Genomic DNA, 13,677 nt, shown 5'->3' on the forward strand with positions numbered 1-13,677 from the left:
CCGGATCTGGATCCGCATCCACATCCGCATCCCTATCCAATCGCTGCGCCATCCGTATGCAATGCCAGCCCAGAGACTTTTGAGAAATTTTAATTAAAATTGAATTTTCTTGCATTTAATTAAAAGCTTAGCTGGCGCGCATGAAAAATGAGAGAAGCCAAAGAAAAACTATGCTCGATGTGGATGTGGCTGCGGGCGAGGGTGTGGATGAGTATGCGGATGTGGCAGGGCACTCGAGCAGAAGTGCATGCACTGGCTGCACTAGAGATATGAGAATCATCATCGTCAGCTGGCTAAGGCGCATCCTTGAAATCCTCTATATCCTTTCATGTATTCCATCGTGAAAGGAAACGTAGATGCGTACGTGTGTTTACCCGGTCCAATACGGGATCCTGGCTTCCCGGAACCGGTGCTAAACGGAACTCTAACAGCTCCTGTCAAAATAAGCAACTAATCTTCCTGCTGCAATATTGTTTGACATGCGAGCATACAAACAATTGTGCGAGCTTCCATTCAAACTTCCAACCAAATTCCCATTTACAGCATGTACCATTGATTTCGGTCTAGAGACAATTGCAATGAAATTTTTGCCTCGGTTTCAGGAACAATCACCATCGCAATTGGATATCTGACTGCGGCTGGCTAATTAAGTTTTCCAGCTCTTCGCCCCCAAAATCCATTGCAAATTGGCCCCTTAAATTTGCCTAGGCCGCAAAATTTTCCACCATTTCCGGCCACTAGAATGCATCACAGTTGCGGACCGGAAGTCCCTCCAGTTATATCACAGAAGGCAGCCATGCGGAATGATTCGTTCAATGATTTTGGTTCGGCTTAGCGATCATTCTTAATTGACCGCAATGACCCAGTAGCGGATCGAAATTGTCTAGTTTTTATGCCCTTGCAGAGGACATTTTGATTTTAGTCAGAAGTTTGTAAGGCAGGAGACTATATATATCTTTCAGCTTGTCCGTCAACTATATCATATAGCTGCCACTGGAGTAACTATTATACATATATATCTGCCATATGAAGTCAGAATTTTGAGTCAGACTTTGAGAAAATATTAGAAAAGAAATTACAATTCAGTAGTTTTTGATCACAAAGAGAAAAAGCTTTTAATAAATATATAAGTGGATTTAAGTTTTGACTTGTCGAAGCTAAAAGTGGTTCTGAATAAATTTAAAACCCTGTTTACGATTTAATATTATTTTCGGAAATAATAAATATAAGTTTATTATATACTTTTCTTTAAAAAGGTTTTTTTATAATTCATTTACAATTCTTTAAGATTTCATATGAAAATCAATATTTCATTTCCATCAATTATTGTCATCCGTCTGCTTAGTATGTCGTTTTGGCTTAGTTCTTAAACTTTTCGGATTTCCGATTAATGCTTGGGCCTAGGTCTCCTGGTATCAAGGGTGTTACTAGCCAGTAGATTCGGCATGCAATCAACGTTGGCTGGGACATCACTGCCTCCAGCATTACCAGCCGGAGGGCCGTCCGCATTCATTCGAGTCCCAATCTAGTAATGATTTTAAAAAGTTGATTAAAATTTTTTTCCAATCAAAAATAATACATGGTACTAACTTTTGGTCGGTTAGGCCCAGGCTGATGGCGCCTGTTGTACTGGGCATTGGCCAGTCCTAGGAGAACGCAGCTAAGGAGCAGAATTGCAAGTGCGAATTTAGGAGACATCTTTAGCTTGGCTTGAGCGACTGGAAGACACTGTGGCTTTGGCTGGGAAACTGTGCATATTTATACCGATTTGTCAAGGGAACCATCAGCTTATCTGCTGCTGCTGAACATGAGGAAATCGGAGTTAATGCATATTGAAATTCTTTAGAAATGTGATAAGATAATAAGTGGAATAAATGCTTCCATAAAATAGTCTTTGAAGCACGCCTTTAAGCTTCGTACAATAGACTGTTATTATGTAAGTATCTCATATTTCAAGCTACCTTGTAATTGTATCAAAGGAAAATAATAAGAAAAATATGTTTATTGAAATCATAAAATCACAATGTTTACACGAATTCCATTACTAGTAGAGTAAAAGGGTATGCTAGGTTTGTTGAAAAGTATACAACAGGCAGACGGAAGTGGTATATATATATAAAACCCGCCCAAATCTACCCCACACCATAGAGCATTCAATTTTTTCAGATGAGGTAAAAAATATAATTTCAGCAAGAGTATATAATCTTTTTTTTACCAAATTTATATAGTTTCTTGGTTTATCTGGACGATAAATGTATGTAATGTAAATGTACATTAAGTAAGATTTAAGTACATTTTCGGCTAGTTGCCCTACTGCATTCTTGTCCATCAGCATCAAAAATGACCCCCAACACCCCATTTTTAAGGAGCTAACCAATCAATGCATAGTTGGTATTCCTTGCTTTGGCAACGCAGAATGCCATGAACAATTTCTGGTGGCTCTGGCGCCCAACTGACCAGCCAAGCGATCAATGGCCATCCCATCGTGCTGCCGGAACGATGCGGCCAAAGCCACACAATTGTTTTAAATTTTTCATAAATTCCCCCGCAAAATGTTGCCCCATAAAAATGCGGCCCACAAGCAGCTGTATGTAAGTAGTAGGTAAATTTTGCGAGTCTCGGCTTTCGAGCGCCACCCAGCCGAGACACCTCGAGATCCGGTGGGTAGGAGCCGAAAACCGAGAGCCTAGGACCAGGCATAAATAGTTTAATATAAAGCGCAGACAACGGCCTGGAAAGGGAGCGGAGACAAAGTCCTTGCCTCATCTCGTGCCCGCATAGTTTGTTCAGCCCAACCTCATCCTCATCCTTCGCCCGGAGTCCGTGCGGCGTTTCTTTTGTCTTGCGGCAAGAGGGAAAATATTTAATGCACCCACAATATTTCGCTTGGCTGGCAAGTGATAATGCACCCGCCTTGGGCATCGGCTGCCTTCGCCTTTGGCAGAAGCACTGAGCACAAAGGACCCTCCTCCAACCATCCATCCAACCAACCAGCCATTCAAAGTGGGCGTGCCGCTAGTCGTCAAAGCAAGCCTCCCATGCCGATTCGCTTTTTATATGCATATTCAACAGTGTGGAAGTAATAAAGCCAACTTGCCGACAGTTATAGTAGCTGGTACAGTTGTCTGGAGACAGTCGGTGTGCCGGTATCAGGAATCAGGAAGCAGGAAGCACTCGTTGCCGGCCCAGACATTCATGGTCCAGGATGCTGGCTAGGACGAGATCCGGCGCGATTGGCAACACGAAACCTTTGACACTCGTTTTGCGCGGTCTCTCAATGCACACAATTTATGCCATGACAACAGATTTATAGTTGCTTTAGATAAATTATTGTATAAATGATACTTAAGGAAGCTGCGCAAAACTATTACCATTAACTTATTAATTAAAACGTAGGATCTCTAAAATGTGCTTGAAATGTAAACAAAATATATGTTTTCGACTTTCAGTTGCGAGCTGTTGGCTTCTGCCATTTCTTTTGAATTTCTCCACAAAATTCGCAACTTGTCACATGACTTGATGCACAGTGCTCTGCGCTGACATAATTAAATTTTCCTTTGCTCCGATGACGGCCTTAGAAGAAGAGCGTTTAGCTAATTTGCCATTCAACAAACGCTTTAATCGAACCCACCGAGCCCGTAGTCCTGCCAGCCAGGCAACGAAATTGAAAGTGACATTTATGACACAGACATTGCCGACACGACATCATCATTTCCATCAGCAGTGGCGTTCCACTGACGAAGCGAGGCGGTGCATTTTGCCCTGTGGCACTGATTTGAATTCTGTCAACAATTTCACATTGACGACATCTGCGGAGGTGCAAAGAGGTAGCTGATTGGCCGTCTCATTGCGACATCAGACAGGAGGCAAATTTAATTGTTGTCAATCCGACATTGTCAAATTGGAGCTGCCGACGGCTGTCTCCGTTCATTTTGGCCAGATTTGTCTCTGGGTTAGCCGCCAGTTAATTTTCCCATGCTTTCCAGAATTAATTCTATGGAAAGCCAATCACTTGGATACCAGTTTCTGAGTTATTTAGATTTAGTGAATCTATTTAGCTGCTTATATCGGGCATTTTTATTTAGACTGCTTTATTATCAAAAGATGTTATTTTGAAGTCTATTCTTACAATATTTGTTTGTAGTTTGTAATTATTGTTTGAACCACAAAAAATCTATCTTTGTTACCAGTGCTATGTCTGAGTTATCAATCAAGCTTGTTTGACTCTACCCCCTGCAAATCTTAAAGTTATTTTTCAATGTCATGGGCATAGAAATTGTCGACATATCCTGCGGCTCATTACCATGCTCATGACATTCCCAGACTGTTTCAACCAACCTCTGTATACACTCCTAATTTGCGGTTGCCTCTTCTTTTGCTGCGCTTTTCTACTCTGCATTATTGTGATTTGGGCCATAATTATTTTTCTGGCTCCCTTTGAAATGCACTGGACGTGAATTTTTAGCCCCCACTGCACCGCACTCCTTTACCATCGTCGGATGTCCCAGGATGCGCCAACATTTTGCTTGTCACGCAAATGTTTCGTGTCAGATTTCTCTCCTCCGGATACTTTCCTACAGGAAATATTCATTTTTAGCCGTATATATACATATATATGAAATATATATAGACCGCTGTACAGTTTGCCATAATCTTCATATAAACCATTATATATTTTCAACATTACTATGTACGAGCTGTGTTCGTGTAAAACCGCGCTGCACGTCGACGGTCCACTTGCAGGAAGTCTGCCTGCCACAGCCAACTGACCCATGTAACAACTCGTTTCTGCAGGAAAACTTGCCTATATGGCCACAGTGATTCGTAAACCGTTGATTCTGGTCTGAAAATATGTATATTTAGAAATTAGCATTTCTATTTAGAATGTTCAAATATTTGTATATATTAGGATTGCATTGCTAATGATAATGGTAAGTGTATATTGATCAAATGTCATGCCAAAGAAATGAAAGTGGGCCACTGTGCATTTTACGATGCACGTCCTCTTGGTCGCACGCTATATTTTTCAATTTGTAAACATATCCTGCGGTGTCGGCGTTGAAAGCTGGTCTGAAAGGGGCGGCATTAGTTGGCCACGCCCACACCCTGCCACCGCCGGGGGTGAAATGCATTTGCTTCATTTGTTTGGCGTGTATTTCATGTCAACTTAATGTTTATTAGAAAACGTCTACTCGAATTGCGCGGGGCAGCAGAAAGGCAAAGGACGAAGCTCCAGCTGTCAACTGATGCAACCCCTGCCCAGTGGAGCTCATTCATCAGCCAACGGAAGGAAGAGTCTCTGCCGTTCTCTAAACGCCACTTGGGAAAGGTAAACTAGAATCATTCCAAATGGCTGGCGATGTTTTAATCTCCCATCCTCTGCTGTGCTAAAATGTCATCTAAGTTGAAAAGCTATTTTTCGATTAGCATAGCAAAGCGAAAGTACTAAGAACAGTGATTAAAAATATCAGCACAATCCTAAGAAAAAATGATCTAGCTAGAGATTGATTTAACTATGGAAATACCAATCCAATACATAAATGTAGTTATGTGACACTTAAAAACAAGCCTTATTAGAGGCTTTAAAAAAGTACTTTGAGGGGCATTCGCGTTATCAGTAAAACATGTATAAAGCGATTCTCAGTTCAAAAGAATTTATTGTAAATTCCTATTATCACGGTCTCATTTATGTGTATGACTTCTTTGGAATAAATATAAAATAAATTCACTCAGTTATACTTCAAGACGGAAATAAATTGATATTTTCTGAAATCTTTTATTTTAAACGATAAGTTTAAAAATAGTTGTTTAAAGAGAGTCCTATAAGTACATATAATCAACCCGGGCATTAATACGTATGAGCTGTTGTTTACAGCCTGTTATCAATTAACTCAAATATGGATCAACATTAAGTACTTTACGAGTATTAACTATGCTCACATATAAGTTCAGTACATCCAAATGCATCGTCCAGCTATGTTCTTCTGAAAATAAGAATAAAACTATGGAAATATCATAAGTAATATCAAGTGTAAATAAAAAAAAAAGTTGCTACTGACAATAAGTTTGTTGGCCATTTTTTCGGAAGCTTTGGGAGAAGCAGAAGATATTGATGAGAGTGCAGATTTAATCTTCGGCTTATCAGACGAAACAACAATCACATCGACCACATTGATCCCATCGACCACAAATGATCCAATTCCCAAAACTGGAATTAAACGTTGCGGCTTATATGAAAACAAGACCTGTGTTAAGCGATCTGATTGCTCAACCACCATGCGCAGTGGTTCGAAACTCATAGTAGACGTAAAGGTACGGGCGAAAAGTGTCTGTCATCCCGATGATATGGTAGGTTCCGGGGAAATAGTCTTTAAATTAATTCTCTATATTATGTTATATTACTCCAATGAACGGGTCGATTCCTTTAAGATACAAGCAACGCGGCATTGGCAATATTGGTGGCATTTTTATAGATCTAATAGCCGAATACCCTTGGTTGGTGGCCATTCTCGATATCGTTCACAGATTTCTATGCAATGGTGTTTTTATTGGCTACAAAGTTGTTCTCACAACAGCCACTTGTTTATCACCGGATCAACCACTTGTCATAAGGGCTGGTTATTGGGATCTGACAACTGATCGCGAGTTCGTGCCTCACGTGGACCGCGATGTCCAATGTCGTATTGTTAATCAGAAATTTAATTGGAATTCAATAAAACACAAACTTGCGCTTCTGGTCCTGGCCGAGCAGTTTCCACGGGTCCAGCATATGGATCTGGATTACGATAACTTCTTTGTCACCGGTTGGAATTATAGAGTGACTAAAAGATTATACCCGTCTCGGAACATTGTCCTAAAATTGGGTATGGATATCGAGGAAACTATCTCCCCAAACACCTCGAGTTGTTCAGTGTTTACTTCTATTCCCCGACCTGAGCAGCCCATGTATACCAAAGGTGCTCCTCTAGTTTGTCCCACCGAGAGCAGCAAATACTATGTGGTTATGGCCTGGAGCACCAGCCTTAATGGAACTATTCAGTTCACCGATATAAGAAAGTTCAAGGAATGGATTTATCGGGAGTTACTTCTGTACAATATTGTATTTTAAATAGTAAGACAAATATTGAGCCCCTCTTCCTTTTCAGATATAAATTATAAATTTCTATTAAAACATAAATTTTATTAATTTTTGTAGGCATAGAAATAACGCATACTTTGAATTGACTTTAGCACATATTTCCGCACTCGTTGCCGTGGCAAATGTCACACAGAGAAGTGTCCACGTGATAGAATTCGGTAGCACTGCGTTCGGTGGCATAGTAATCATAGAGCCGAACCCAAGAAGGTTTCAGATTGGCCACCGCATGGGTGTATATGGCCTCTAGGGTCAGGCACTTGCGGTCACCAGGTGACAGCTTTTCGAAATAGATATGAACCTCGGTGTCTTCGTTTTTGGTCTCCACACGCTTTACGTCTGAAATGGCTTCGATATCGGCAAAGGGCTCGATATCGCAAACATAACCAGATGGTAGCTGCACCTGCATCAAAGCCATATTGGTGGTCTTATTCCTCTCGGAGGCTGCGATGGGGGTGTACGTGCCACAAATGCCAAGGATCAGTCGGCCTTTATGGGACTTCTTAACCGTAGTCGTTAATTTGAAGCTGGGTCTCGCCTCCTTGGTGGCCACGTTGTAGCGGTACGTCAGCTGAACTTGTGCACGCCCCTGACCTTTGGCCAACAACTTCACCTCGTTTGTGTTTTCAGGAAGCTGATGAGTCTGGACTTTAAATTCATTTTCTTTAGTTACCCTTACATGTTTTTTATCTTCGTTCAAATGCCAAAACTCTATGTCAATAGCTTCGGTCGAGGCATGTGATTGGAGTTCGTACTTGGTTAAGGCCATTATACCCACAACGGTGTCCTGGGAGGAGACAAAACCTCCGTTGCTGTTGCGCTTGCTAATCAGCCAATCGACAATCGGTTTGGGTTCATCCGATATATTATGCTCGAGAAGGGCGAGCAGGACATAAGAGGTGGTCTCTACTTCGCTGCTCTTACACTTATCAGAACCGGTCCACCATTTGTGATCACCTCGCCGAGTGGCCAATTTATCCAACTTATCCAGAACTTTATAGGCATTGCGGTTTCTTGCTAATGACAGGGCCAGGGCGGCAATGGCCAGATCATACGGCTCATTTGACTGGTGCACCTCCGTAACCACAAATTCCACAGCCCTATCGATTACATGCTTATATTTAGGCATATATTCCTGCAGATAGAGATGTTTTAAAAACAAAAAAAAAAAAATGCATTGGCTAAGTATCTCAATGTTAAGTTAATAAAGAGTATATAGCAATATAGAGCAATAACAAGGCAAGCTTACCTCGTTTTCGAAGAAAGTCAGCAGGACAAATGATGTAAGTGCCAATGGACTTCCATGACTGTTGTGTATTACCATGCCCAATTCTTTAAACTTTCCATCTGTACTCTGTCGGGACACGAGGAAATCAAGTCCAGCTACCAACACATTTTTGTCAATGTCGATGTATTTGGCGGCCTGGTGAAAGGACCGTATCACATATGCAGTGAGCCATGTGCTGCCTAAAGCATCGTGTTGCCCCCAAGCGCTAAAGGAACCGTCGTTACGTTTGTAGTTGAGTTCTATCTGGTAACCAGTTTCCACATAACGCTTAGCTTTATTTTCTATCTCTTGATCCTGCCGATTTTTTGCTTTTAAATAGCTTAACGCCAGTATACTGGGCACAAAGTTAAACATGTTCTGCTCTCCACATCCGCAGGGCAAGTGAACCAGATCGTCAAGGTGTTCCAGTTGAGGCGCTTGGCTAGTTCCGCACACTTCGAATTCTACAGTCTCGGAACCTTCAATAACATTGTCGGCTTTTTCTATGATTATTGTTTTTTCCGGTGGTGCCAAACTACGACGATTCAACCTTTGAACGTTAATTAATACGGCCTTATTGACGTACTTTTGGACGCCATCGGCCTCCACTTTCAGTATTTGATGGAGTCTGTCACCGGCATATTTCGAAATGGCGGTGATTTTCAGAGTAGTCAGGCCCACTTTCTTTGGGCGGATCATGAATGAAATGCCACGTCCTGTATTCGCGGGAATCCATAATGTTTTTTTCCTTCGGACTCCCCTAAGATACTGGGACACATTTTTGTTGGTTGTCTCAATAAATTCGTACTGACCGTCAGAGTTATCCATTAATACTTTCGCCTTCACATCCATTCCCAAGTAGTTAAAGACGATCACGGGAATGGCAATCACTTCACCCCGCTTTACAGAGTACGGCAAGTTGGTGGTAATAAAGAATGGTTGGAACACACGAATTCTGCTCGGATTCCTGGTCACTGCAAGGCCGGATTGAGGGCTAAGGGAAAAGCCTGTGATCACCCAAGAGGTCAACGTATCGGGAACAGTTTCTTTAATGATATATTCACCGTTGGCGCCCACGCTGTAAGCAGAAATGTATTATGTTTGCTTATGGAGTATATAAAAAACTTACTCAGTAATATTTGAAAACAGCCATGTTTCGGGAAAGAGCTTACGAACTGGTGGAAGTGAAGCTTGTGCTCTGGTTGAACCGACAATGGGAACAGGACCTGAGTTCTTTGCTAGAATTATTTAAGATGCTATAAGAGAAGAGAAGGAATTTAAGCAATTAATTGGTGGGCTTACTTGGCTCATTTTTAAACATCGTTCGACCAATGAGGCTTCCAGTACAATTAGTGTAACCTTATATATAGGAATATTGAATTAAAATTAATTTAATTATATGTCAGTTATACTGACTTACCAGGATTGGTATAACAGCCACCTAAAGGGTTAATCGAATTTAGTATTTCCAACAGAAGCTTTTGAAAATAACTTACCCGAGCTCCTGTAGATATTTATATTCGCATTTGTTAGGATCACCAAATCGGTGGAGTACGTGGCGAGATTGTTCAATATTAGATCACGGTTCAGGTCATTTCCTGACCTTAAAAGTAGCACACTCTGGTCCACTCCAAGGAGTCCGACGAAAGAATGGGGATTGGTTTTCACCTTTAGGCTCACTTCATCCCTTGGCAATGCTTCGTTTGTTGTTAATATTTCAATCTGTGGGTAAGCGTATGGAAATACGAAAATAGATTCGTGATTATTTTGTTGAATCTATTGTCTTACTGTGTTCTCAAAGTCCCTCTCGATATCGACAGTTTTCTCGTCAGACATCAAAACTCCATCGATAATGTAATGGACAAATATCGTAGCTTGAGGCACCAGTGCAAAGGTTGGCTCGAACTCAATTTCCTGACTCTTTTTTTTTTCTTTCATCTCTTGAAAAAGACTGAGAACAATGTTACCGCGTGCGACAACAGTGAGAATAAAGTAAGGAAGATAGGTATCGGATATAATATTGATTTTAAGTAGCTTCCTTAGTTGTGGCCTATAAAGTGAAAGAAATATGTATAGTTAGCCAATTCCAAAGCACTACTATTTTTACTTACTTCTTAGTATTGATCGCAATCATGAGTGGTTTATTGAGCTTATATATGTACCGTTCTATATTTTCTGCAGTATCAAATGTAGACGTCACAAGACAACTTTGGCACGTTTCGGGAAGCATTATGTGCTCGGTTGCAATGCTATTTTGAAGTGAAGCTGAAAAATTTTTAGAAACCTGACAGCACAAGACGTTGAAGTTAACCATCTTAGAAGAGTCCATGACAGGAGAACCGTCCAAGTTTCTAACCACAGTCTTAAATTCAGACGATACACCTGGCCTATAATGCGTTGGCCAAAAAAGATCTTCCAGCTTATGACGGTGCTGGTGGACTGTCACGTAGGCAGTACCATTGTGTTTGATGTCCGTCAGCTCCTCGGTAACAATGGCCGTTATTTTCAAAAGTCTCTTGGCAGTCGCTGAAATGGGAAACTCCACATTCACCTCTCCATCAATGGGCAGGCTCTGCTCGGTCGAGCTGCCCTCGATCGTAGCGACGACGTGGCCCTTTACGGGTTTCTTGAATGTGTACCTGGCTTTTATCGTTGCCCTAATATACCCAGCACTAGCCGCCACATTCTTAGCGGTTAATACGACCACCTCGAACTTCGGAACCACATACTTGTCCACCACTAGCACATTAGTCACTTTGCCCTCGTCCTGCACCGTGGCGGTTACGGTCCAGTTGCCTAGTACAGGTCTGTCGGACAGCTGGAGCTCTCCGGAATAGACACCCTTTGCCGGCTTGATATCTTTCCAGCTCTTAATTAAATTCTGGTCTCCATCGCGGATCTCAATTTTAATGGGCTTATCGATTACGGCAGGTCGGGTGTTCTTGTCTAGGAAGAGTACCCTAAATTGGATCTTATCGCCGGGCTTATAGGTGGCCTTGTCCGATTGAATGTATAACCAATTTAAGTCGGGCGCAAAGCTCAGCTTGGTGGAATTCTGGAACTCGATGCCTCCGCTACCCATAACTTTTAGCTCGTAATCGCCTTCTGTTAGCTTCGGAATGTCAAACCTAACCGACTTCGAGGACATTGATTGAACATCAACATACTTTCTCGAATTTAAGGAAGGTCCAGTCAGGCTGACTGAGACTTCAGTGGTTCGCGTTGTATTGTGGATGGCAACTACAACATTATAAGCGCTGTTAGACCGTAGGGTTTTGGGTGCCAGAACAGAGTACAGGCTGCAAAATGAAAAAAAAAAACCCATGAGATATAGATACACCGCTTGGCGGTAACCATGATTGCAAATATTTGTTAAGCTACTGTGTTTTCTTTCTTATATTTAAGAAACGCACAAAAATCTAAAAAAAAAATAATATAAAATATAAAAATTCCCTTCCTCCTTGTCAACGTCTTATGAAATTCCGAACAGATTTAAAAAGCTTAAAATGTCTATTTATGGGAATTAATATTAAAATTTTATAATCATTTTAACGAGTAGCTGATAGCCAAAAGTTTTTTATGTTCCTTTAAGATTATAATGTTGTTATTATTATTATTTATGTACAGATTTTTTTTTTAAATTTTTCAGCAAAATTTTTTTCATTTTTGGAGAACAAAGGTTTATGCTTTTAGTCAGAAGTCTCACACTACGGATTATTTTTTATACCCGTCACTCGTTTTATGAATTGAATTTCATATTAATGTCACTTTAATACAAACCCGTTAGCATTGCTTAACAACACACAATGCAAAATTGTCGAGCTTAGTATTAACCACAGCATAATGCAATATTTTTTGCATGAACTTATTCTTTTCAGTCTTCAAAAGAGCCACTGATTATTTGAAGACCTGCCAGCTTGAACGACAAAACTGCACTCAGCTTTTAATCTGCGCGAGTCAGTTTATATAGACTCTAGGCACTGACACATACACAAACGCATAAGTACGTGTTTAAAGATTATATTTTAGTTCGGGTGTTTTTGCAAAATAAAATCCCCATTAACTGGAAAATTTTATTTATTCTACGAATAAGAGGTATAATAAGAGGTTTGTATAATTTTGGGCAATTTAAGAGTAAAAGAGAAATTTTAAAAACCATGATATGTTTATATGACTAGTGAATATAAGAGTTGGTTAATTTGAAAGAAGCTGGCATCTGGATACGTAATCTTAACTAGCTAGCCTTACTAATTCCTAAGATCTAGACTTTCGTACAGATAGACCGAGGGTTTACAGACGGACCAACGGACGACTTGGCTAGTAATCCTGATCAGGAATATATATTCATTACACCGTTGGAAAAGACAAGTCTTTCGAGTTACATACTTTTCAAACAATATGGTATTATTGTGGGTGCTCCAAAGCTTTGCCATAACCACATGTGCTGAAATTATCGCAAACGAAAGAACTCACAGGGCACCAGCCGCCCACAGATAAGACCACCCACCCCCCCCCCACCCCCCACAACACCATTTCAAATTTTTTGTTCTTCCTCTTGCCCCAGATACACCCGCAATGGGATGCGGCCCACAAATGTTTATACATTAGCAACATTTGTGCAAATGCTTGGGCGTCGTCACAGGTGCTGATTATATTGAAAATTATTGGTGAAACATTGCAGCATTCAGACTCCCGTAGAGTTGGGATAGTCAGTGGGCTAAAATGGTATGAAGTGGCCTGGAAGGGCGGTTTCCGTCGGCTAGGCACTGCATGTGGGCTATAAAAATTGATTGCATACTTTGCGGCGCACTAAGTACGCTATGGCTGTTTGCGGATGTATGCGTAGGCTTGAATACGTGTAAGTATTTAAGTTTCTTTAAAACCTTTTCAAGAACATCCGATTTTTACTTATTTATTTATAATTACTTAGCCAATTTTATTTCTTTTAATTCCATTGCAATGCATTGCTTGCTGTACTTGACAATAATTTGAAAACTGATGATGTGCACACAATAAAGTGTCATATATCGACACACATCAGCGCACTGGGAGGCCGACATCATGACTGCCGATGTGAGAGCTATAGAGACAGCTTTGGCAGCTTTGAAAAATAATATAAAAGTCCACACGTGAGTCGTGCCAAGAAGCAATGTGTGAAAAAAGGTAAAAATGGTAAAATCTACAAAAATTGATTGAGCGCATGAAGCGGATGAGTTGATCTGAAAAATAAAGTGGCTCTAAAAAAATAAGGTGATTTGGAATTCCGCGGAGCAAG

General features: G+C 40.8%; 2 protein-coding genes and 1 pseudogene across 2 annotated transcripts, besides 1 other annotated feature; 1 reads left to right on the plus strand and 2 right to left on the minus strand.

Moving 5' to 3' along the window:
* Positions 1–1,307: 1,307 nt before the first annotated feature.
* CG44475 (uncharacterized protein) lies at positions 1,308–1,715 on the minus strand. The gene is made up of 2 exons (NM_001299038.1): positions 1,591–1,715; positions 1,308–1,525 (listed from the first exon to the last, which is right to left on the minus strand). Exons 1-2 carry the CDS (start codon positions 1,696–1,698, stop codon positions 1,388–1,390), a joined length of 246 nt encoding a protein of 81 aa, NP_001285967.1. The 5' UTR covers positions 1,699–1,715; the 3' UTR covers positions 1,308–1,387.
* Positions 1,716–6,429: 4,714 nt separating this feature from the next.
* On the plus strand, positions 6,430–7,108 carry CR31824 (annotated as a pseudogene).
* A 56-nt stretch (positions 7,109–7,164) lies between these two features.
* On the minus strand, positions 7,165–12,336 carry Tep1 (Thioester-containing protein 1). The gene is made up of 9 exons (NM_078854.2): positions 12,183–12,336; positions 10,514–11,701; positions 10,191–10,452; positions 9,899–10,124; positions 9,823–9,843; positions 9,705–9,761; positions 9,532–9,640; positions 8,385–9,480; positions 7,165–8,270 (listed from the first exon to the last, which is right to left on the minus strand). Exons 1-9 carry the CDS (start codon positions 12,242–12,244, stop codon positions 7,227–7,229), a joined length of 4,065 nt encoding a protein of 1,354 aa, NP_523578.1. The 5' UTR covers positions 12,245–12,336; the 3' UTR covers positions 7,165–7,226.
* Positions 12,337–12,617: 281 nt separating this feature from the next.
* Positions 12,618–12,788: a mobile genetic element.
* Between the last annotated feature and the right edge of the window lie 889 nt (positions 12,789–13,677).

This window comes from Drosophila melanogaster, chromosome 2L (genome assembly GCF_000001215.4).
Source record: "Drosophila melanogaster chromosome 2L".
NCBI classification, from domain to species: Eukaryota; Metazoa; Arthropoda; class Insecta; order Diptera; family Drosophilidae; genus Drosophila; species Drosophila melanogaster.

Bases quoted from the DNA above. Each gene is read 5' to 3' on its own strand.
- CG44475 (NM_001299038.1), bottom strand. From the start codon at position 1,698: ATGTCTCCTAAATTCGCACTTGCAATTCTGCTCCTTAGCTGCGTTCTC. The intron at 1,526-1,590 runs GTTAGTACCATG...AATCATTACTAG, and splicing joins CTGGGCCTAACCGACCAAAA to ATTGGGACTCGAATGAATGC.
- Tep1 (NM_078854.2), bottom strand. From the start codon at position 12,244: ATGCTGTGGTTAATACTAAGCTCGACAATTTTGCATTGTGTGTTGTTA. The intron at 10,453-10,513 runs GTAAGTAAAAAT...TTCACTTTATAG, and splicing joins ATTGCGATCAATACTAAGAA to GCCACAACTAAGGAAGCTAC. The intron at 9,762-9,822 runs GTAAGTCAGTAT...CCTATATATAAG, and splicing joins TGGCTGTTATACCAATCCTG to GTTACACTAATTGTACTGGA.